This window comes from Ostrea edulis, chromosome 2, assembly GCF_947568905.1.
Source record: "Ostrea edulis chromosome 2, xbOstEdul1.1, whole genome shotgun sequence".
NCBI classification, from domain to species: domain Eukaryota; kingdom Metazoa; phylum Mollusca; class Bivalvia; order Ostreida; family Ostreidae; genus Ostrea; species Ostrea edulis.
The window spans coordinates 9,579,365-9,606,211 of NC_079165.1; the positions used below are offsets into that span (position 1 = coordinate 9,579,365).

Below are 26,847 nucleotides of genomic sequence, written 5' to 3' on the forward strand. Positions count from 1 at the left end.
TGCCATTTGCAATGTGTATTTCATCCTGTCAATATAAATAACGTTTTAAATCACACACAGAAATATGACTATAACAATACTGAGTATTATGAACACCTGTATAAGTTGATGGAGTGATAAATAAACACCTTATTTGATAGAATTACACAAGATGAGCTACAGTAAAGCAGAAGTTCTAAACACTGCGGTGAAGATTGTATCAACATTAATCACCCTTTATTTTTTTTAGCGATGTACACACATAAAAAAATTGTACAAAAATAACACTTTGATTGAATCTGGTAATAAATTTGGCACAACTAACCGTATGTAAATTGTAGATGAACACTTAAGTTACATAACCTTGAAGATTCTCAATTAACCTTGAAGATTCTCAATACCGGGCGCCGTGGTAGGGGTTTCTCTTTTTCCCATTATAAAATTCATCCTGGAAAAAAAGCTGGTCATTTATAAGGTTTGTCACTTCTTGTTAAGGTTTTTAAAATTAATATGTTCAGATTTTGAAAATAAACATCACATGCACGTGGCCAACTTCAGTAGATGGCCAAAAAAAAAAAAGGAAAAATATTTGAAAATGGTAACTTATTCTCTTTACCATCTATATAAATGTAAGTGTTTTAATGGAACTAGATACTTCTTTAAATTACTGTTGGTATCTTTGGCATTATATCAATATCACATTAACTAATCATTGTGTTTTATCATAGAATAGTCAATATGCCATTACTCGTTCTGGTATTTGTAAAATAACGTAAATACGACTTTAATCTTCACTCGTACCATAGCCTGATTTGTGACTCCATGAAGCGGGGGGCTTCTCTTCACGCTGGAACGTCTCCGGTTTCTTTTCTTATGAAGGCAGCAAATGCACGTCACAAATAACAGAATCAAAACTAACGCGCCTGCGCCAGCATAGATGATGTAATTCCGGTATTCTAAAAAAAAACAACCCAAAGAATAACTACTGTGTTTCTCAACTGTGTTTCTCAACTGAACCTAGGCAAATCAAAGGAATACTAGCATTTGAACAAGAGGCCCATGGGCCTTATTATTGGTCACAGGAGTATGTAAATGTTTTGTTCTTTAGAAATTGTGTTACCTCTGTGCTTTTTATACATCTCCATTTTTATACTTTGTATTACATGGTAGATATATTGGTATAACTATCGTACACAATTGACAATTCGTCTGAAGGACCAAGGACCCTCACTGCTACGACCGTGAGTGCGATGGATAGGTCAAAAGTTGGTGTACCTCACCTGCGGCTGCTGGTGGTACATGTATCTCAATGAATGAATGAAAAACTCATTAAGAGAAGAATAAAACAAATATATGCATAGATGTTCCATAACAAATATGACAAAGTAGAGAAAATAGTTGAATATTCAAATTTGAAAGGACAGTGAACCGAAGAACTCAGGTGACATATAAAATATAACTTTCCGTTTTTCACTTTTAAACGATATGATTATAGAAGATGGACCAAATTTGAATCGTCATGAGGTCTAAAAGTCACAAGAAACTTTCAAGTTACATTGTTAATGTCCGGCATTATCAAGGTTGAATGTTCTTTACGCAATGACGAACAGATGTCGTGTTAGTTTGTGAGGTTGATGATGATCTTCATTTGTGTTCATTATTTTCTTTTGTACATTGCGATTGTTGAAAATCGTCCCCGTCGTTGAAGACTTAGATACATATAGACACTAACACTTACGAATAATTGTAATTGTAAGATGACCACAGCGCTAGTACTTACGAATAATTGTAATTGTAAGATGACCACAGCGCTAGTACTTACGAATAATTGTAATTGTAAGATGACCACAGTGCTAGTACTTACTCTCTAGGAAATTTTCCGTAGGATTTTCCCTGCAAGTAAAAATCCCAGAAAAGAGTAATGATAACGTCAATTAAAATTTTAAAATATGCGAAATTAAATAGGTCTCTCGATAAAGACATGATTGTAGAATACTCACGTGCACACTGGTCCACTGCCCGAGTCCTCACACGTGTAATCGGCAGGGCAGGGGCTGACTGCATTCTGAATTTCACAGTTTGTTGTACTCTGGCTAATGGAAACTGTAAAAGACATTAACTCAGTGAACAAGTTATGAAAATTAGATTCGATTTAGAATACAAAACATAAATAAACACCTATATACTTATCCGTCTTCCAATAGATATTTTCAAAAAGTAATGATAACATTCTGTAACTTAGTATACTGCAAATCTAGACTGTATCTTCGTCAGACTATTGTTCTTCTTTCTCATGATACATGTATATTGTTCTCCGTTCAAAGTTAAGAAAGAACGTCGAATCAGAGTGAGTTTTCATTTTCTACTTTGATTGGTTGTCTGTAGGATAATCGAAACGAAAACCTTCCGGTACACCTTTTTTGCTCCTTTTAAAACACTAAGCAAAACTGTAGAGCTTTTTGGTCACCAGTGAAATGTCTATTTTCGTTTTCGTATATCCGGATAACCGCCACCTATGAAGTAACTATTAAAATAAGTCTACCTGTCTCCTATCTCACGATGAGGGATTAGTAAGGGTCCATTCTAGCCTGATAATTTGTGGTCGTAACGTTGGCCGATATAGAACCGGCCTTATATGAAGCGGACTAAATGAAAATCCTGCGGCCGCATCTAACGTATATGATTCACTATCCATTTCAATTTGTGATTGGTGGAACATTCAGAAATGCCAATGAAAAATACTAGTATTATTCCTCGTTAATACAGCCAAAGTAAAGCAATATGTCATATCAATACACGAGTTATAACATGCTTAGTGCTATTCAGTAAACTTCCAATTACTCACAATGAAAAATGTAATAAAGTTCCTGACAAACACACACGCAAGCAAAACAATAATGGGGGGAAAAAACCCAAAGAAAAAACTTTTTTTTAATAATCTAATGTCTAAAAAACTACTGTTCTAGTTTTGATTGTATTTTTGTCAATATTACTGGTGAAAATAAAATAAGTGTATTGGACCACTATGATGACGAGGAACTGCTATGAGACGCACGGTATGCTACATTTCGAAGCTTGTACATGTGGATAGCGTGGTATAACTTCAGTTATACCACGGATGTATCGAGAAAGGATCGATGTTTCACGTTTTGTTTATGATGAAACTGAGTAATAAGATCAATAGCGATATATAGCTTTATCGGATCATCCTATTAACTCAGCAATTTTGATATAACTTAATTGGTTTAGGGGAAATATCTACTTATCTAATATAACCCAAACCAAAATCATGTCCAATTACAGACAAACAGATAGCAGTGAAATGAACACCCAAAGAAGACCAATATAGATGTTTATAACAATATAATGCAATCTATTAAAGCTAACCACAACTACTTTCCGGTAAGCATAAACTGAAGTATTAAAATTCCTTTGAAGGTTACACTTAATAAGATTTTGGTTAGCCGTTGGATGAAGATAAATGAAAATGACAGTTCGTGACATCAAATTTAAGAGGCATAGTAAACAATCTTACGAAACTTTCCTGACGTGTCTGTAAGAGATACAGACGACACTGTCACTTCCTGTCCGTCATACGTCACTGTAGATCTTCCTGATATAAAATCCTTGGAGAGGGAGGTGATGTCAGCTGTCGCTTGAGAAGTCATTGTTGTTTGTACATCATAACCAACGATCAAACTTCCTTTGCTATTGAGATTCAAAGAAATTACCAGATCAATATTAATTTTCGTTTAAAGCTTAAATGAATATAGAGACTTGTAGTCGAAACACGATACTCAGTGGAATTTATACAGTCTACGCGGAGCATACAATGGAAGTTAGTTATGAAAAGATCAGGAGAACAAATTATGTTATATCATTCTTACCTCACAGTTCTGACAACGCAGCTTATGTATTGGACACCCAGTTTACTGCTGTATAATAAACTCAGCTGAAAAATGATAAATATAATCATTGTAGTTAGTCCCAGTGCCTGATACAAGTTCATTCACATTTTGCAGTATATGCACTGTAAGTGTAGAAGTTGCAGTCATTGTTACAAGTAATTAAATTTTTAATTGAAACATGTAAGTTTTGAAGAATTGGAGATTGAATAGAGAAACCATACCGCTGCCTGTAACTTGGAAATAACGGCAGTCCTTAAAGCACTGACTGACAAATCGTCTGGAATGTCAATCAACAGCGTTATCGTGAAGGTGAACAGGTAGGAGGGATCTGGTGTTAACTTTGCTGTTGTAGATAACACTTGGTTTGATGTCAATGGTGCTGTGCCTGTCGTTGTTGATTGTGTTGTTGACTGTGTTGTTGATTGTGTTGTTGACTGTGTTGTTGTGGCTGTAGATGCGGTTTTTGTCCTACAGGGACTTTGGTACGTGGGTGTCGTCGGTTCTTGTGCCGGTGTGGTTATCGCGGGACCGGAGTAGCAGGTACCACAGCAAACATTTGGATTATTGGGACAATGCAAAGTGGAGCATCCCGTTGTCTTATCTCCATATTCACAGCCTGACGGTAACAGAAATCAAATAAAAGTCAGCTAACAAATTCAATTCTAATATACGTAATATCATATCTTAACACATATCAAAGATGTCAGATCGGAGTGAAGAATGCTTACACACAACGGTGGAGTTATTGAATACACTAAATGTGCCTTTTCTCTACTAACTCTGCCATAGGTATTCTCTTCTATGAACACGTGACAGATCCAAATCCTAGATAGTTTACTTGTCTGAAGAAGTAATTTCTGACGCTCGCTGCATTACAATTTTGAATAGATTCTAAAACTATCATGCTTTTGGGACAAGGAACAAAACCAGCCTCAAGACTAGTTATTAGTTATTTTTAATAGTGAGATCAAACAAACCGTCCAGTCATGCATTATGCTCTATTTTTCTGAACTGAAAGTTCGTTTGTTGTTTTTCATCTAATTCGATAATTTCTCACTCATAAAGGGGTGTACATTTGTAAGACAAATGAACTGTTGACCTTAGCATGGCGGTTAAGTCAATGTGCCAACGTTCGTTTTATGGCAATATCCGTGACATTCTCTTCTTATGCCGAGCTTTTCGAAAAGGAATAGTCACAGCCTATCAGATGTTAACGTCTTGAGTTTGACCGCACCGGACAGGAATCAAACTCTTGACATTCCGGTTGCGACGCTAACTGCAAGACTACCTCAACCGATGCGTGACCCAGGTCGGAATTCAACACTTTTCTCGCCTTCCTGTGACACTAAGATTTATTAAATAATTGAACACTGCTTACATATATGTACAAGCAATGCGTGATCTGTACAATCTTCTCATTTTCTTCATTTCAGAGTTATAGGCCCTTGACTCTACTAGCATTACACGCTGCACATTATTGCTGAAATACTTTGCAATTGTTCGTCCATTACGTTGCACATTCCGATCATAAACAACCCTTATCATGTTTAAACGTCTAATGTAAATGTTGATGCGTTGCAAAGTTATACATGTAATAGTCTATGTAGACAAAACTCAATAGTTTAATGGTAAAAATATGATAATCAAAAAGACTGGTATAGCAGTTCTTCATTACACAATGTTTGGCAAACGGCAAACACGTGTAAACTTTTCAACATCTACAAAACACCATTCTGAGGAAACACCGGTACAAAAGAGACCTCTGTATTATGATTTATTGTATTCCAGTGACTAAATGTGTTTATTTCCTCCTTCTGGACAATACCGATAAGGATAATTCATATAATACCGCCGTAATTACTTCTGGTTTCGTTCTTTTTTATGTCACCGTACCGGATATTCGGGGGCTTATATTATTTGATCTGTCTGTCTTGCTGTCTGTCCGTAAGAACTTTAACAGTGGCCACTTTTAAACGGTTAGTGATAGGACTTTCGTATTTCACACGTGTATTCCTTGTGACAAGACCTGTCTTTTAGTACCAACATTTTTGACTTCATGACTTTGACCGGTCAGTTTAAAAATATTTAGCCGTAACTTTTGAATGGTTAGTGATCTGGCTTTCATATTTCACATATGTATTTCTTGTGACAAAACCTTTCTTTGGGTATCGTAATTACTTTGCTGCCATACGGAGGCATCTGTGTTTTACAAAACACATCTTGATTTGTAGTGTAATCAATTGTTAACTAAAGAAACCTGTTATTCCAGTGAAGAAGTTTTGACACTGTCGACAACATTGACTTTGGATGGAATGGCAGAGGAACGGATATTTCTTTATGTCGTTGAAGGAACAGCTGATCTCGTGACGCCCCTCTGGATCATTGTAGGTGATTACCACGCCTTCTCTATCACCATATAAACAAGATTCTGTACGAGAGAAAAAAAATTGTTCATGCAGTATGTTTTTTTTTTACGAAAACAATAAACAAAGTACATGCTATAATTTACATGTAATAATTATTCTAGAGGGTTGTTAAAAATAATGTTCTCGATACTGTAATCTCAGTTGTAATCCGATCGTCATCCATTACTATTATTAGTCGATTCCGAATTCGTATTGGATAGTCGTAGTGGCGTTGGAGATCAACAACACATCTCACCATTCAATGCTAACATTAGTGTAAATCCGCTTCCACATTTTTTTAATCAAAGCTCTTCGAAATTAATGATAACTTTTTTTTCCTCTATAATTTGACATACAACAAAAATTACGGAAATAGGTTTTTTTGTGGGAACTAAGCAAAGACGTTTTTCAAGTGAAACTCTCATCTAATGTTTTTAACGATAACATACATGTATACGGCGGGGGTGATGAATTATTTATTTCTCCTTTTGAAACATATACAAACTTTTAATAATTAAACAATTTTGTCATATACCCCACTCCCTGTCGTACATTTGGTGATTGTTTTAATGGGCCCAAGAACCACAGAAACTCCTTTAGGTTGCTCTAGGCCCCACCATCTGGGGTCTAAAATGTCCCGCAAACTCTCTGGTTAATTTAGTCGTCCATATGAAATCGACCTTAGCTACCCCCTATTTTCTGTGGTTACTTGACTTGTAAAATACGTATCTCATATTTATGTTTTCTACAACAAATGAACGGTTTTCTAAAGTCTCTGTCGGTGTTTGAAGTAAATGAGGCTGATTTGGGAGTAAGGCTTATACGTTCACTGTGGTCCGACTATGTGTCTGTATATTTAACATTTAAATATTTAGCAGTCTAATTCAATATTTTGATCTGCGACTCTCAGAGACGCGAAAGTGAATGAAATGATGGCGGTTTTATCTTTATTGAAGTTCTGCATCACAATATTTTCTTTTTTGACCTACACTTATATAAATTATACCTACATATGTATGTTTATCCCCATTGGAAAAGACTTGACTTTTGTTCTGGCAAACGTTTATACAAGTGGACAGACATACATTACACAAACTCCAGATTTCTACATTTCTAAATATATCTTTTAAACGATTTCAGTAAATCCTGATTTGTTCTAACGCTTTCCTGACTGACTACTTTATAAATCGTTTTAATGACGCCCAAAATCCATATATAACGACTTCTAAATCGATCGAACAAATTGAATATTCTGAATTATTCGAATCATTTAATTTCTTTCCTTTTTCTGTTTTCAACCGTATCCGTGGTTATATCCGTGTGTTATTGATTACGCGTATTTCCGTCATACACCGTACCCTAAGTAAAGGGTGTAATTTATGCGATGTCCGCTCATCAATAAATACATTGCATTCCTACGTCAATAGTACGCGTGGGAGTAATTTACACGAAAGTTGGGTAATCGCGTATTTCGTGTAACGCGTAAATTTCCATAATTACGGTGATTCACTTAAATGGAACAAAAACGTAAACGTAGGAAAGGGACTCGTAGAGTCAGCGAACGCGTTAACTATCCTTACCGTCTCCAGGAGGTGCACACTCGTCATAGGTACAGACACCAGAAATACACCACTGAAATAAGGCAAAACACGAAGTATTGGATAAGATAGGTTACATTTCCTCTCGTATTATGACATGTTTAAAGGTCGTGTCTAGGACGAAATGGCTTCCATATATTTAAACAATATTTTATTATGTATAATACATAAAAGGATTGTACAACAGGCGTCGCCTATATACGCCCTATCCATACAAATACATGGTCAAGGTCATACAGATATAGTTATCATATAATGATAATGAAGCAATATAATATTTTAAAATACATTGATATGTTTAACAGTTTCCATTTCTATGATAATTTACAGCTTGATGTATGACTGACAAATATAATTTAGGTATGGATATAGAAATTTACTACACAGGAAAAAGATATAAACAAGTTGGTTCTGTGGTTTGAAAATGAAAGATTTAAAGAAATTAAACAAATCTATTTGTAGACAAGATAAATTCATGTACAATTTTGAAAATTGTAACATTTTGGTTATAACTGAAATTATTGTCACCATACAAAATAAGTTCTAAAGATAAAGGTAATTGTAGATCATTAAAACTTTGTATCAGTATTTGTCTTTGTGTACAATATTTTGGACACTTCAGAAAAAAGTGAAGTGTGGTTTCAGGACTATTTTGACACAAGTCACAATTAGGATTTTCCCTTAAAAAGTGCTTGAATAAATCAGCATTAAGATTACTAGCTTTATTTCGCAATTGACAATGCAGTATATTTGCTTTTCGATTGCCATATTTTAAAATAATTTTTAGGTTTGATGCAATATATACTTTTGATGGCACGCTTGAAAGATATTAGTGTTGGAAGACTTCGAATACTCAAGGGTAGGCCATTCCACAATTTTATAGTCGAAGGGATAAAGCTATTCATATACGAAGTTGTTTTCGCTATTGGAATGTTAAATTTTAGAGTATCCTGGTTTCTTAATGAATAACAGTTAGGAGGTAAAATACATGGTCAAAGTAAGTCCTGTAAATATTGGGGGGGGGGGGGGGTGTCAATCCATGAACTATCTTGTAGAATAGCACAAGTTTATGTATTTTCCTTCTTATTGCTAAGATATTCCATCCAAGTTCATTATAAAGTACCAATCTTGAGGAATTTACCCTTAAATCTGTAATTATTCGTGCTGCTGCAACTTGAACATCTTCAAGTAAATTAGCATCTCTCTCTGTACAATTACCCCAAATAATATTTGAGTATTCAAAGATGGGCCGAACATAAGAAAAATAAATTTTTATCAATGAATCCCTTTTAAGTTGATACTTTAACATTCTTTAACTTTAACAGACATTTAATCGTTGACATGCTTTGGCATGTATATGAAGTATATGCTTTTTCCAACTTCCATCTTTCTGGAATATTATTCCCAAGTGAGTATGACTTTCAACATTTTGAATAAATAGCCCATGCTGACCACATTTTACCTTAGGATGAGAAATATTCTTCCTACTAAAATCCATATTGACTGTTTTGATTGGGTTAAATTCAACTGCCCATTTACTAGACCACTGATGAATTTTTTTCAAGATCAATAGTCAACGAATTTGCAGAATTGACAATGTCATCATTGACTATTCTATAAAGAGAAGTATCATCTGCAAAGAGTCTTAAAGGGTTTCTTCTTTCTATAGAGATATCATTAATAAACAAAAGGAAAAGAAAGGGTCCTAAAACTGACCCTTGAGGGACTCCTGAATTGGTGTGTCTAGGGGTTGATGAAAAACCATCCAATACTACCTTTTGAGTTCTATCAGATAAATAATTTTCAATCCATCTAATGGCTTCCATTGATGAATGTACCTTTTTATTTCCACATTGCATACCGTCCCCACCCACGGCCGAGACACATGCATTACTTCCATCAGTCTTTTTGCACCATAGTTTTGTACAGATGGACGTAAAGTTTTGATTGTATGGGTTCTACAAATAGAAATGTCAGATACATCAGACGAAAAGTGAAAGCACTTATTTGTCGATAAACAAAAAGTTATTTTTTAAAGTTAATTAAGAAATAACTTTTTACCGCGCTTCATAAAATATGCTGGCATGAAGCGTCACAGTTCATGCCCACCTGTATTTTCAACAAAACAAAATCTAAATTGTTTTTATATTAATTTACATTAATTCTACTTTTATTTATATCGGAATTATCAGTCTTTATAATAAACGCACTATATTTACCAAGATCTATACGCACTTTGATCACACCTACCTCGCATTCATGAGAAATGGCTATCATGCAAGGTGAAGATAGCGAACAGTGATCAATCTCATAACTCCTACAAGCAATACAAAATAGATAGTTGGGCAAACACGGACCCCTGGACACACCAGAGGTGGGATCAGGTGCCTAGGAGGAGTAAGCATCCCCTGTTGACCGGTCACACCCGCCGTGAGCCCCATATCCTGATCAGGTAAACGGAGTTATCCGCAGTCAAATCAGTGTGCCAAGAACGGCTTAACAATCGGTATGAAACACGTCAGACAGCATTTGACCCAATGCGAGGTTGTATTGACGAACTAGATCGTTATAACGACCATAGAATTTGCGAAATGCTGACTTCAATCGAGACTGTTGAAATCGCTGTACCATCAACTTGTTTGTCAGTAACTTACCTCGATTTAAAAACTGACTATACCCAGAACAAGCTCTTGCATATCGAATCAGTTGAGATATATAAACACCATATGCAGGTGATAATGGAATATTGCTACATAAATGTGGGAAGTTGACGATGGAGAAGCTGAACTCATCCCGTTTGTCATACAGTTGAGTTGTCAGTTTGCCGTTAATGTCTACTTTTAATAAAATATCTAAGTATGAAGCAGAAGTGGACGACTCTGTGGTGTCCTTTATTTCGAGCTCACAGGGATATATCAAATCGACATATGAATGAAAGCTATCATTGTTAATAGACAAAACGTCATCGATATATCTAAAAGTCGAATTGAAGGTCACAGCGAGAGATTTTTTGTTCTCACGTAGAAGTTTTTGAATAAATTCTGCTTCATTCGATTTCAGTCGGTAAAGATATCGAATATGTATAAATATAAGACCATATGTGCAGTTATATTCCTTGAATTGGAAATGATGAATACCTTACAAAGTGAAGACCCCGGTCCTACAATGTGTTGACACTGTGCGTCTGCGTCATAGATTTCTCCCGGAAGTGCAGTGTATTGCTTCAGGGCGTCAGGGTTGTTATCGGGACTCAGCACAGTCATGCAATTATTATTTTCCCTGTTTATTTATATAATATGTGAGGATATTTATAAACGCTTGTAATCACATTTTTCTCAAAGATTAAACTCTCAAAGTTCCTATTATGTAACTGCATGTGAATGACAAATAAATCTGATTGATCAATTTACATGATGTTTTACAGAGTACATGTAACTACTTATCAATAATTGGTCCGAATTGCAGTGCTAGAGAGGAAAATTGTGCGAACCAGATTGTCAAGAATTTCATTGCAATTTAAATAACAAAACTAGTCATCGTTATTCAACTAAAATGAGGAATTTCAGAAACTGATATATTCTATTTATGGTTAACAATATACGAGAGCTGTCACAATATTCAAAGCTCGTTTAATTTGAAAACAATAGCACAGATAATTGAAACTTGTCACATGCATGTATATGTAGGACCTACATGTATTAAACAATTACCTATAAACCTATCAACTTCAAATGTTCTCTGTTTAAATCTTGATTTTGAAAGTGGAAGCTCTGCAGTGCCAAAAGAATGCAATTAAAATCGATTTATGGAAATCCAAATCTTCCGAAAAGGTAATTTTGTGTTAGAATGAAAAAGTGAGAATAAAGAACAGTGATCAAATCTCATATTTTCTGTAAAGAATACAAAACTGAGAGTAGGACAAACACGGACTCATGAAAACACCAGAGATGGGATCAGATGTCTAAGAGGAGTAAGCATCCCCTATTAACCGATCACACTTGAGTAGTATATCTTGATCAGGTAAATGGAGTAATCCGTAGTCAGAATCAATATGAAAGAACGGCCTAACAACAATTGGTATGAAATGCGTAAGACAGTATTCGATCTAATGACAGATTATTTGTTACCATCATAGAATTTGCAAGATGTTTACTTTCAACTAGGCTGTTGAAATTCCTGTAACATCAACTTATTCATTAGTAGCATGTCTCGGTTTAAAATTTGGTCTTACTCGCATATCGAATGAGTTGAAAGGCATAAGCAGCATATGCAGGTGATAATGCTATATTGCTGTACATGAACAGCAAGCACTGCTGATGTGATAGTGTTAACACATATAATTACTAATTTTTTTTTCTGTTTTAAATGTGATTTGTGTAATGTATAGTTCTTATAACATCCTCTTAATTTTACTCATTACTATATCTGAAAACGTCTGAGTGAAAGATTCTGGAGTAGGACGTTAAACAATACACATAAAAACTAAAGCTGAAAGAAAAGAATATACCTATTAAGTCTGTCGATGTATGTTGTGAAATAGGTGGTTGAACAAGTGGAGAATTTCCAGGGATTTTGGTTATCCGCTGGCACAGAACTGGCTGCCATGATGTAATTGTCGCTGCTACTGCAACTGTTTACGGTCCCATCATGTTCCGCACTCAATCTGTTATTAAAATTATAGGATCGATACACTCTTATCAATAATTTAATATGTATACCCAAGGCGTAATGAAAGGCTATTTTCTATGATTATCGAAGCTGAAAAAAAACCCACCAACAACATGTGAACAGTATGGTATTCTAAACATGATGACGTCATACTGATATCATTATGACGATGCACTTAGGAAAGGTGAAGATAACGAACAGTGATCACTCTCATAACTCCTATAAGCAATACAAAATAGGGAGTTGGGCAAACACGGACCCCTGCATATACCAGAGGTGGGATCATGTGCCTAGGAGAAATATTGATTTAATTCTTGCTTATCAGAATCTCGGTTTAAAAAATGTCAAATAGCCTATATATATGAAAAAGGGTGAAAATTATTGACGTTATTTGTATCATTCGTGTGTAAGGAATCGCCCCGGGGAATTCCTTAAAATGGGTATTACATAATGTACTTACTTTACGTTTATTTTGTAAACACCTACCATCTATTTCCAAAATAGTGTGGCATTTCGAAATTTGACCTTTCAGTAAATGCATGTAAAAATATGTAATCATATTAACATAGATTATTCCGTGATAATGCAGATTCTCAATTGTTATAATGGTAAAATATCCATTGTTTGTTACGTCAGTTTGTATAAATCGTGATACAATTCATGATGAGGGAAACTTGTTTCCAAATATGATGTAAAATTTATTATAAAAAATATGGTTGAATAGTTCTGATAGTAAGAACACACGTTTCGTATCTCAAAGAGTGTAATAATTCACCGTATGTTCCAGATACTTTAGTTTAGCTTGTGATATTTGTGTAATGATATGACCCTCACTAAAATATTTAGGTTACAAGTACATGAAAATAGCACTCTACTATAAACAAATATGGCAGGCAAGATATCGTGTGCATTATATTTACAACAGACTTAGATCAATATTGTTTGTAAATTGCTTGCCCTTTAATGAAATTGCTGGTACATGTGTTCCCGTATAAAACGTGTCAGTGAAACTCTGGCAGACCCTTTCCATGTTTTCTATTTTAAGTATCAGTTAGAATGTTCTGATATTGATTTACTGTTTAAAACTTGAATCAATCATTATTCGCAAGAAACATTTGACAAGCATTGAGAGATGCAATTTAAAGGAACGTTATTTGTGATATTGCAAGCGCTCATATGAAACCATAAAGATTCTGTTTCAAAATGCCAGGAGAGAATGGCTAAAATATCAACCTAAAACAAGTGAAATATGATTTGTTATATTGTGAATGAATTACTGAGCGTATATTGGTTAATACCGGTAAGTCCGTGAATTTCTTACAGCCAATTAGCACCAATATTCACCTATATAGGTTCAATAAACAGACAAGATATAATTTGCACTAGAACAATAAATTGTTTTGTGTGTGAGTATTAGAAACCACTGAAATACGATATCAGTATTTGTAAATTTATGCAGCATACTATACTGTAAATGATTAAATACTAAGATACATGTATACTGTACAATTCTTATTCTAGTCTGGTTGACCCCCTTTTTTCCTATGTACATCTTGTTGCAATGCCATTATGGTGAAGGGGGTCAGATTGGATTATAATTTACCTAAGATGTGTAATACTCTTTATTTAAGTCCCCCTTTTTCTGACCCCCATTTTTGTACTTGTTAATCATATTTTACTACTTTTCGTCATTTACTTCAATAAATGACATTTTTTTTCACTTCTACATGGTGTTACGTGTTGTTTGCCTGCTTTTAACAAAAGACAAGTCCAGTCGCTTGGCAGGAGAACTAAGGAACATAAAAGATATCGTGCGCATTATATTTACAACAGCCTTAGATCAATATTGTTTGTAAATTGCTTGCCCTTTAATGAAATTACTGGTACATGTTGTGTTCCCGTATAAAACGTGTCAGTGAAACTCTGGCAGACCATTTCCATGTTTTCTATTTAAAGTATCAGTTAGAATGTTCTGATATTGATTTACTGTTTAAAACTTGAATCAATCAAGAAAAGAAGACATATAAAAAATATGAGAACAGATTAAAATGCAGGTACAAACAACACAAAGGAGATATGCTCGATTACTTGAGAAAATATAACCCGAAACATTTTCACAGTTTATTTGCCAAAGGTAATAGTAAATTTTCAAAATGTAGTTTGACGAATGATGACTTTTTTGTACACTTTAAAGAACTTATTCAGAAGGATAATGGTGCCTCCTCAGACAATACTTATGACATAACGAACACAGATGCAATTTTCGACGAGTTAGACAAGGAAATTACGAACGATAAAATTAAGAAAGCTATACATAAATTGAAATATAATAAGAGCTGTAGTGAAGATTGGATTTTGAATGAGTTGTTTATCAAATGTGAGGATATACTGATGCCACTATTACACAAATTATTTAACAAAATTTTGATGTCAGGCATATACCCAGAACTTTGGACAAAGAATTGTATTGTACCTTTACACAAAAAAGAAGATATTGATGACGTAAATAACTACAGGGGTATTTCTATTGTTAGTTGCTTGGGAGAACTATTCACTAGTGTCTTGAATAACAGAATTTTGGAGTGGGATAACAAACACAATATTATGACTGATGCACAGTTTGGTGTCCGACCAGGATTATCTACAGTAGATGCAATATTTGTTTTGCAATCATTAATTAACAAAACTCTGAAAAACAAAAAACGTTTATATTGTTGTTTTGTAGATTTTCAAAAGGCGTTTGACTCTATCAATAGGTATAAGTTATGGTTCAAATTGTTTAATATTGGTATTCGAGGGAAACTGCTTCAAGTTATCCAATCTCTGTACAGTAGTGTGAAATCATGTGTAAAATTCGATAGGGTTTTAATTGAATATTTTAGCAATAAAATGGGTCTTATGCAGGGCGAAGTGTTATCGCCATTACTCTTTGCTCTTTATGTTAATGATTTTGAGATAAATTTCATTAGTAACAATTGTACATCTGTTCAGTTACAATTGATTAATATTTTCTTACTAATGTATGCTGACGACATGGTAATTATATCGGAGACTCCGTCAGGATTACAAAATATGTTAAATTTTCTCCATAATTATTCTAATGATTGGGATTTGATTGTGAATGTGTCAAAAACCAAGGTTTTTTCTTTTAGAAATAGTGGGAAAATTATGGAAACTGAGAAATGGATGTATAATAATCAATCTCTTGAAGTTTTAAATACATCTAAGTATTTAGGAATGTTGTTTAATTACAATGGCAATTTTTTCCAAACACAGAAACATGTTGCCGAACAAGGACTTAAAACACTTTTTGCAATATCTAATACTTTGAGAAATCATTATTTTAATGTTGATACGCAATGTTCAATTTTTGATACTTATGTACACAGTATTCTTTCATATGCATGTGAAATTTGGGGTTTTCATAAAGCACCGGACATTGAAAAGGTGCATCTTTCTTTTTGTAAAAAAGTGTTAGGAGAAAACAAAAGAACCAACAATAGTATGGTATATTGTGAACTTGGTAGATTTCCACTTAACATTAGAAGAAAATTGAGAATTTTTAAATTCTGGTTAAAAATTAAAACCACGAATAACTGTATTTTGAAAGATTGTTATGAAAATATGATTGCAAACAATGACAGCTGGATTGTTAATGTGAAACATGATCTGTCAAGCATTGGTTTAGAATATTTGTTTGAAAAGTCGTGTGTGAATCAGCTTAAAGATTATAAAATAATAGAATTCAGAATATTGGATATTTACAAACAAAACCTAATGTAGTCTCTTTCAAGTTCACCAAAAAGTGTTCTTTATCAACATTTAATAGATAACGTTTGTTTACAATCATATCTCAAAAGACCATTCAACTTAAAAGGGAAGAAAATTATCATTAAATTCAGAACGTCTTCACATTCTTTGAATATTGAAAAAGGCAGGCACAATAATGTTTTAAGGACTGCGAGGCTTTGTAAATTATGTAATTATAATGATATAGAAGATGAGTTTCATTTTATCCTGAAATGCCCATTTTACAAAGATTTGAGAAAGAAATATATTAAGAGTTTTTATTACACAAAACCAAGTGTCTTTAAATTAATTAAGCTCCTTAGTGTAGACAATACTAAAGAACTCAATAACTTGGGAAAATTCTTAGTTCAAGCTGTGAAAATACGAAGTTTAGCATTCTAATAACATGTGCATCTCATAATGCGATTACATATATTATTTTTATTTGTAATTTCTTCTCCTCCTATCTTCTGTCCACTCACCTGTTGTTTATCTTATACAATTAGATATATTGTGTATATACATGTACATGTACTAAATGTATTCCGATGAGTTGTATAATTCAAGGACAATAAAGAATTGAAGTGAAACTCTGGCAGACCCTTTCCATGTTTTCTATTTTAAGTATCAGTTAGAATGTTCTGATATTGATTTACTGTTTAAAACTTGAATCAATCATTATTCGTAAGAAACATTTGACAAGCATTGAGAGATACAATTTAAAGGAACGTTATTTGTGATATTGCAAGCGCTCATATGAAACCATATTTAAGATTCTGTTTCAAAATGCCAGGAGAGAATGGTTAAAATATCAACCTAAAACAAGTAAAATATGATTTTTTATATTGTGAATGAATTACTGAGCGTATATTGGTTAATACCGGTAAGTCCGTGAATTTTTACAGCCAATTCGCACCAATATTCACCTATATAGGTTCAATAACCAACCCATTTAAACGGACAAGATATAATTCGCACTAGAACAATAATATTTTTGGGTATTAGAAACCACTGAAATACGATATCAGTATTTGTAAATTTATGCAGCATACTATACTATAAATTAATAAATATTCGCGAAGAATTTATCATCGCGTAATTTCGCGAAAAGCGTCATGCACTCGCGAATTAAAATTACTCGCTTTCATTTGCTAAAATACATGTAAAGACCCGTGATCAACAGAACACTTGCGAATTTATATTCTCGCGATTTGACGTATACGGGTCATTTTGCGATCTCAAGTACTCGCGTAAAATAAGGAATCTACAGGATTTAGAGTACAGACATACCCGTGTCCTAACTCGTGAGCTGCTACTGTGAGTACTATGAAATCAAAGTGATCCTCAACCACAGACACGGACTGGTCTGTGCACACGGCACTCAACCACGCAAGGCCTGCATTGTCTGAAGATCCGTCTTTTGTAAAATCGTATCTGAAATATCAAAACGTGACAGTTTATTAGGGGTGTGAAAGGTGAAGATAACGGGAAAGATGAATTGTATGAGCAAAACTTTCTTTTCCAGTGTAATGAGAGAGATGTTGTAAACTTAAAACAGATTTTCGATTAACTGCACACAACTCTTTATTATATCATGTACATGTCTGATTGGTATTCCATAATCTGATCGATGGAACTATGGTGAAAATCATAGAGCTATATATCCAGCCTTTGCATCAGGAGAATAGATTCTTTTAAATACCATTCAATTGTCGTAAAATAGACGATGGTATGATAATTGTGAATGGTTGATACGTCGTGTTGTTTTGCACACCACGGGCTCCCAAACAAAGTATCGAGTATGGCTTTAATGAAATAACTAAGGGAATATATACTAACTTTTTTCTGTCGAATATCAACGGAAAAATGAAATAGAAAACTTATGTCGACCGCGTTAAAAGTATTATCGAACGTTTCCATTCAATCTTTCAGTTGATAATCTCGATCATCGAAAAAGATGAATACCTTGTAAACATCATGGCGTGGTCGTGTTGTGGTAATCCCGGCGTGCTCTGTATCCATGACGTCACGGCCTCTAAAGCAGTGTGGGAATCTACTTGAGTACCAGAGACCGTGGTGACTTTATTGTTTTCTGTAAATTGTGACTTGGATGGAGTCTGCAAATATTGATGGGTTGCCTTCATCATTGATACAAAATGTATACATGTAGCACTCGTGTATAAAACAAAGTAGGAACAGCATGCTTTGTGTGGTTAACACAGTCATTAACAACGATACTTTAAAAATGCAATTTTCCATTTCAAATTATAGACTACGTAGAAATATATTCTGGAATTATAATTAGTAATGGATTGTAAAGAAGATGAATACGTGGAATAAAAGTTATATCAATTTTTTTTGGATGAAGATACATGTACATGTATATCTGCTTCGCAGAGATTCAAAAAAAATTCTCAATCAAACATCTAAAATGCGATGTGATATATGTAAAGAAAAATCATGTTTTATCGAATACCTTCAAATTGGCAATGTATAGCAAATCAACTATTTCAGAATCGAATTATTTCAAAAGGTTTATGTACGTATTATACTCACGTCGGCAATGTAAATTCCAGAAAATAAAATTGAAATTTTATAAGCAGAAGTCTGGATATTTTTGTAGCGAACATCCATCTGGAAAAAAACCCCACCCAAACAATCAATATTCAATTTCATAATCCTACACCAAATCACACTGTTTCTAGAACTGTAGTTAATGTGGTACGAGAGAAGATAGAGAAATATTTTACCCCATTGATTATGAAGGCGTAGAACTGTCGTATGCTAGCTTTGGCCTCTTCGTCCTTGCCGACAGTAGTAGATGCTTTGCTTTGTGAATACCAACTGAAAATTTTCGACATATGAATGATTTAGTTGTTAACAGGAATTGTATTTCCCTTCTTAAAGAATACTGATATGATAGTATAATAGTACATACTAGTTATAAATGGCATAGTCAACAACGAGGAGAGTCTCTATTTTGTAATCCGAGACTTGCCGCCTTTGTCTTAGAACCCTGTTCTTTGATTTATGAGACGGTCCACCCCGATGTAAACCTAGTACAAAAAGGAGTGCACAGTTTAAGGAAACAATAGCTGATAACGATGTGATTTTTAACTACTTATACAACAAATACTCGTGACACAAAATGAAGGATTAGAAACTCGAACCATATATCGTTATTTCTGGTAGATATTGGGCTAATCAACCACTTATGATTTCAGTGCACGAGATATGACACACATACATGTAGCATGCATTTGCAATAAATAGATATTAAAGTCTTTAAAAACTTAAAAAGAGATATATCAGAAATTCTTTTACCAGATTTTAGCGCGTCCATGTTTGGCCGACTTGTTCTGTTAAATTGAGTAATTCTGTACTCCATCTTACTATCTAGGACAGATGTGCAGTCTGTTTTCGGTTCCATTATATATTCTGTTCTTCCATGCAGAAATACTCCTGTCTAATTGAAGAGAAATTTATCAAAATGTTTGCGTTTATATTATCATAGCAATTAAAATGTTTTTTTGGGGGGGACAGAATTTCATGTTAGCATAGATTATTAAAAACATCTATTTCACAAAAGCGTCCTTGTAACAGAGAACACGGCGCTTTCACCATCTCTCCATTCCTGCCGAATTTGTAATTTAGAATGCGTGGCGTTTGTATTAATAAGATGTACTTCAGTTCCATACTGTTCTATCAAAGTACGTATATTTTTGAATGACTGGTAATTTACTTTCGCCCGTTTTGAGGAATTTTGATCCTAGACTATAAAAATGTGGTTCTAAGGCGGTTTTAAATTTTAGATGCCCATGTTAAACATTGTATCACTGTCTGAACCTTGAGCAAATATTTAACACACAAAGTATAAACGTTGTCGCTCTAGTCTATTTGGTCAATCCGTGTTAAGGAGTTCTCAAGGAAAAATATTGAAATAGCCTCCCTCCGGACTGTATTATATCCCTAAACATCCAAGTTTGTTTTGTACTCTCATTGTAATTGGAAGTGATATTTGTTCTTATGAAGTCCATATTTGGAAAGTAAAACACACTTACAGACAGACAGCCAGACAGTAGAAATTAGACAAACCGAAACACAATGGTAGAGAAATCATTCACAAATTTCCAAATGTCGACCAAGTGAGAAGACGAGTAATAATGCGTTTTATGATGTGATCGAATAATTCCGAGTTTTCTGATTGGCTGATATGTTATGTTCAACTGCGCATGACTTCGAAGTGAATATAACATTTGATTTCTCCAACATCGGACCAACCTTTAATGGGGAATGTTTAAATTCATACGATTTTTACTATTTGTCATTCAATGAAAACTCGCATATCTACTCGTTTTCAACTAGGTCTTGCATTATACATGTAATTGTATAGGAGTAACTACTTTTGAGTTATAGTAACATCGACCCCGATCTTAAGATGACCAATCAGGAAAAGTTGGGTAAGTTTCGATGTTGAGGTCATCTGAGTAACTCAGGTGACTTATTGCCACCTGTTTTCATCGTTAGTCGTGCATTGGCCTTAAAATTTAAAAATTTCAGCTTTTTCTCTGGAAGGGCTGAATAAATATCGAAGACCTTTAATTTGTAACATCTGTGGGTCAAGGGGAACCAACAAATGTGAATTTCATGGTCTTTGTCTCCCTGGGGTGTGAGGTTTGGCCAAAACCATCAAAAGAATGTAATTTTTAAACATCCTCTTTACTCTTGTAATTTAAGCAAACTATTGTCATAATTATAATAGACAATGATCCCTTTACCCAAACTGTGAAATTCATCATCCCTGGGTTCAGGCTCCATAAAACAGGATGGGGCCAGTTTGGTCATATATTTAAAATGCATTATATCTTAGAAAATTGTCATATTTTATAACAAAACCCTCTTTACTTCTGGACATCAAACAAAGGTTAGACTGTTGGCATGGTTATAATGAGTATTGAGTTCTCTACCAAACCTGTGCAATCCACGACACATTGGGTCAGGGTTCAGGCAGTAAGGTGGTACTACATCTGAAAGTTGGTACTATATTGAAAATACATCAATCATTATTGTATCTAACTAAATATTCTCCTCTACTTCTGGACATTAAGGAGTCAAAATTCTTGCATGATTTTAGTGAGCATTGAGCCTCCTACCAAACAATATGAAATTCATGACCCCATGGTTCAGGTACCAGGGTGAAGCTAGATTGGTCATAAATGTTTATATTTTGTATTAGATAAAATAGAAAATCTATAAGTCTGGAGATCAAACAGACACACTGTTTGAATGATAATAATGTGTAATGTGAAATATATTACCCTGGGTTCACTGTTAAAGTACCAGGGTGGGTCTTAGTTGATCATATATTGAAAATGCAGTACGTTTTAGAAATTTTTATTTACTCCTGGACATCAAATAGATTAACTGTTTGTAACATGATTACATTGAGCAATGAACTCTCTTTAAAAACTGTAAAAATAAATTTGCCCTGGGTTCAGGTCCCATGATGGGGCTAAGTTGAATTGATTTGTCCTGGGTTCAGGCCCCAGTTAGGGCTAAGTTGATTTGATTTGTCCTGGGTTCAGGCCCCAGGTGGGGCTAAGTTGAATTGATTTGTCCTGGGTTCAGGCCCCAGGTGGGGCTAAGTTGATTTGATTTGTCCTGAGTTCAGGCCCCAGGTGGGGCAAAGTTGAATTGATTTGTCCTGGGTTCAGGCCCCAGGTGGGGCTAAGTTGAATTGATTTGCCCTGGATTCAGACCTCAGGTGGGGCTAAGTTGATGCTTTATGTTTAAAAAATGCCCTTACTTCTGGACATCTAGCGGTGAAACCGTTTGTATGATTACAATAATTCACGTCACATGGTTAATGAGAAACTTCCGGTCCCAGGATAGGGTTTTATACTTTAATGTTTTTTTTAAATCCTCTCAATCTCTGCACTCCATCTGTACACAGCTATGTAAACCTACTCTCTTATATAAGAAATGTAAATCAGTCATGGTAGTTATACCAGTATCTCTATAATCTAGTACAAAGTATAAAATGGAGACGTATAAAAAGCACACGGGTTACACTATCGATTTCTAAAAACTAAATAATGTGTATATTCAGATGACCGTTAAGGCCCATGCGCCTCTTTTTTAAATTATTTCGTCATATGATAAACAAAATCTCGCGTCTCTAATCACTTTCGACTACAGTGTCGATCTTACATTGTATCTGTAAGCTCAAGTAGCCGGCTTAGATATTTTAGATTATTCAATCATATGATAAAACAATTATTAACATTTTATCGGTCAATACGATGGTTTAGCTACCTTCAAATGAATATTGTACTTCAATGTATTGACCCAAAAATATAATTAACTGTGTAGTGTGTGTTGTGACTTTCGCTTTATTAGTGTAGTGTGTGTTGTGACGTTCGCTTTATTAAAGTTTTCCCCCATATGTGCTTTTGCATTGTCTTCTAATATGTACTGTGGATGTTCAACAGTAAAATGAAATCAGTGTGTTTAATAACTGCTTTATCACACGTCCGAATTCCTGAACTAGTTCACGTGACATAACATACCATGCATGATGAATGGCTGGGTCTCATCATAAAAGAGGCTCCATTTCGGATATCTTGATAATAGGTGACCTCCTGTTGAAAATAAAAAAAAAACCGGTTTGCTACAATACCTTGACAACTGTAACTTGTATCATCTTCCAAAATTATCAATGTATTATACTGTAGGACAATATTCCGCATTGTTAATATCCGGGCGTCATAATAAATCTTTATATATATATATATATATATATATATATATATATATATGTGTATATATATATATATATATATATATATATATATATATTATATTGACGCTGGTTTAAGGAAATACCCATACATTAGAATATATTTTAATATAACACATGCCGATGAGGGAGAAGGACTAGGCGTGTTCCGCCGATGTCAATTACTTAGGATTATGACGTTCCTACCTGTAAATTCATACGCTTTAGTTTGACCCTCTTCGTAACTACAGATATATGAAGTGAAAAATGCACGACAGAGTTGATAAGAATAAAACTTTTGAGTTTAAATCCAAGGCATTGTTTCAAAAAGACCAATATATATATTCTTCCAACATTTTTTCTGAGCTTGCTCTTTGCCTTTAAAAATGCCAGGGCGTTCTCATTTCAATAGTATCTATTCAATTTTATTTATTTTGTTGGTGCAAACACTGCTCAGAATGTTGTGTCGTGTTCAGAATTGTTTGTATGGACAATAAACACCTAGTGAAAGTGGAAAGATTGGCATTTATCAAATTTTATTTATCTTTTATTTGCAATAAGCGTCCATTACAGACAGCTTAATGAGCTCATCCACGGTATTCTGAGTGAAAATCGGTGATCCATTTGAAGAATGTTTCAATATCAAATGTCACCCCATCAATGGGCAGTTATTGGAAGATAAAAAAACAACCCAGTTTTAAAGTTCGGATGTACAGAAAAAAATGACTTCACATGGGGAAAGATCATGCGATAAAACCCTCTTTGAAGTCGTCAACTGCAGCGATGTCCGGATAAGATATGCAGGATCAGAATACGAAATTAACGAAAGGAATTTTGATCTTGGGCGGGCTAAAACACTACTTACCGACAGGTAGATATATATTGACCGATAAAAAAAATACTTATTTCTGAAAGCAAAGTATATGTATTTGGGGTTTAATTGAATTTCCATATGTTGCAATACCAAATGTAATCGAGGGACCACGTAGTAATAATGTAAGTTAGACATAATGTGCACGTTTCTTAACCTGTGACGGACGGAAAGGGGTGGGGGTAACGGTAAAATAAGCTCCTAAATCCCTGTCAGGCTGAAGGGGTGGGTAGCGGTAGTGGAAGTTCCTGAACCTGAGACGGAAAGGGGCGGGGTAACGGAAGATCACTTTTACTTGTATCAATGATCGTCCTAGACAAAGGTCTTACCTCTAGTTCTGAAATCCTCTGTGTTTTTATGTTTCCTTTATCATCAGCTGTGTATATAGGCACATTAGTACGAATTTCGTCGTTCCTGGTCAGATGAAAGTCTAGTAGTGTATCGCTAATGTTGAAGGACACCGATAGAGAGTTTGCTTGACCGGTAGATCTTGTTATCCTGTCATCACCTCTGCTGACCTTAATTCGGACATCAGCTAGGAGTATTGCAATTATTTGAGAATACACTATAGATGTAATTATAATCTAATATCAGCATGTAAGTCCTTTGCAAGAACACTGAAATTAACGACCGGATCGTTTGTATTGTATAAAAAGACGATGATAATGAACAGTGATCAATTTCACAATTTCCGTAAGGAATTCAAAATAGAGAGTTGGGCAAATACGGACCCCTGGATATACCAGAAGTTCCTAGGAGGAGTAAGCATCCCCTGTCGACGGTACACGCCCGCCGTGAGCCCTACAGGTGTATATTTTGATCAGGTAAACAGAGTAATCCTTAATCGGAATTAGTGTGACAAGAAACGCCAAACAATCGGTATGAAACACGTCAGACAGCATTTGACCCTATCGCAGGTTGTAATGTGTAGAGCTGCACATCTTGGGTTATTTCGGCACGCTGGAAATGCTGAGTTTCTTTGGTGGATGATGGAAATTCGCCAAAATTGAAAGCACCAAAATTTCTATTCATATAAATGCTCTATTCGTTGAATGAAAATGCGCTACAACGGAAGCGGTGAAGGGCTGCAAAATTTAGACCTATGCTCGGCACTTACGGCCATTGAGCAGGGAGGAATCTTTATCGTTTATCGAGAGATAATTATAATATTTATTTTCTGATTAAATGACTGGAACATTATGTGAGGTATTCTACGTGTTGTACAAATGAGTCAAGTATTCGTTAATTGATATTAATAAACAATGTGAAATTCATGATTAATTATTTTGATAAATAAAAATGTAAAATTTAATACTATTCACAGTTGACTACTTTTAAAAAATGCGTTCTTTGCATGTAGAGAGACAGTATATTGTGACATCACTTTACCCCAGGCTGTAACAGCGTGGACATAGAAAATGGTTTTTATTTTATTATATATTCACGTAAATATTCGAATTTGATTGGTCGGAAAACGTTTGAAAATAAAAATATTGCCCCGAAGGAGTAAATAGCATGTCATTCAGGGTGGTGGTATACTAGTATATCCAACACCTGACAACAGGTGATATTATATATCCAAAAATTAATATCTCATGCATCAAAGCGATGCGCGTAGTCGGTTCGTCGTAGATTTTAGAAAGACGTTTGAAATAACCGCGGTCTGTAGTGCGTTACTGGGACACGTTGAAAGAAATCGATTAATTAGAAAAACAAAACGGGTAATGCATGACAGGTGTACTGCCACCCACAGGTAGCGTGTCACTATCACAGAAAGTAACGTGGTAAACTTGTCTGAATTAATTATTTTATGTTGGATTCTTTTGTTACATGTCAAAGACATAATCAGATGAAGTTTTGTTGTAGTATATAAACAAAAGAATGATATTCCGTATAATGAAACAAAATAGGTCATGTCATTGAGGGTCACATTAACATCTCTCATTCATTTAAATCCATTTCGAAACTCGACCGCGCCCTGGTTGACAATGATTTTCTCAGGACAAAAGGTTTTAATATTACTACCTTTAAATACATACACTATTTATATAATACCTCTATTGGGTTACATATTTCAATTCTACATTAAAGCTACTTATTTACTGCCAGGTTGACCTCTCTGGTTGATTATTGGTTGGGTCAATAAATATAATGAAATTACATGACCATATTTTCTTTAGAAAATCGTCGGTACAGTTTTGGAAATACCTGTCTTTTAAACTTTTCCGATAAAGGAAGTATTCATCCTTGATAATAGCAAAGACAAACTAGTTACTTACTGTATTGGGTATTTAGCCTAATCTCATCAAACGGAAACATCGCCATTGCTAGATTTATTCCGGAGAGGAAAAACAGGACACAGATCATATTGCAGACAGTTTATAACCTCAGTGGTCAGCACTGTAGGCAGTGCCTGTAATAAACATCGCTGTTCAGAATCAGATTCCAAACTTGCGCAATATTTAAATGCGCCACCCGCTCGCTACCCGTCTGCCGTTTAAATATTTAGGTTACGGATCGATTTGCAAGAAAATGCATCCATAGATGAATAGTTTTTAAACAAATTCTCGGTCATGAGGTAATTTTCAAAAATAGCAATAAATGAATGTATAATCATTTGATATTAATAGGGGGCCTCCGTGGCCGAGTGGTTAGAGCATTGCGCTCAAAAAATCCCACGGCCTCTCTCCTCTGGTCGGTCCCAAAACATTACTATTTTGCAGTTTAAATTGAAATCTTAAAGAAAACAAAACTACAATTTAGCACCATCGCATATTTTTTTGGTCAATAACCACACCCATGCTTTGTAATTATACATACTAGATTTGATAGTTACATGTACCGTAAAGTT

The 26,847-nt window shown here is 34.6% G+C and overlaps 1 protein-coding gene across 1 annotated transcript; it reads right to left on the bottom strand.

The window, feature by feature from the left end:
• LOC125680713 (uncharacterized) lies at positions 1-26,495 on the bottom strand. Its single transcript, XM_048920431.2, has 21 exons — positions 26,276-26,495; positions 24,326-24,531; positions 22,917-22,988; positions 19,672-19,813; positions 19,286-19,403; positions 19,098-19,191; positions 18,904-18,981; positions 18,313-18,464; positions 17,638-17,781; positions 12,398-12,553; positions 11,028-11,169; positions 9,729-9,848; positions 7,873-7,924; positions 6,145-6,315; positions 4,109-4,503; positions 3,867-3,931; positions 3,515-3,687; positions 1,980-2,082; positions 1,844-1,872; positions 781-935; positions 1-427 (listed from the first exon to the last, which is right to left on the bottom strand). The coding sequence occupies exons 1-21, from the start codon at positions 26,361-26,363 to the stop codon at positions 374-376; spliced, it is 2,709 nt and encodes a 902-aa protein (XP_048776388.2). The 5' UTR covers positions 26,364-26,495; the 3' UTR covers positions 1-373.
• Between the last annotated feature and the right edge of the window lie 352 nt (positions 26,496-26,847).

Excerpts from the sequence above, each read along its gene's own strand:
- LOC125680713 (XM_048920431.2), bottom strand. The coding sequence starts at position 26,363 with ATGATCTGTGTCCTGTTTTTCCTCTCCGGAATAAATCTAGCAATGGCG. Across the intron at positions 17,782-18,312 it reads CACGCCATGATGTTTACAAG|ATACGATTTTACAAAAGACG; the intron begins GTATTCATCTTT and ends TTGATATTTCAG. Across the intron at positions 1,873-1,979 it reads GGCAGTGGACCAGTGTGCAC|GGAAAATCCTACGGAAAATT; the intron begins GTGAGTATTCTA and ends TTTTACTTGCAG.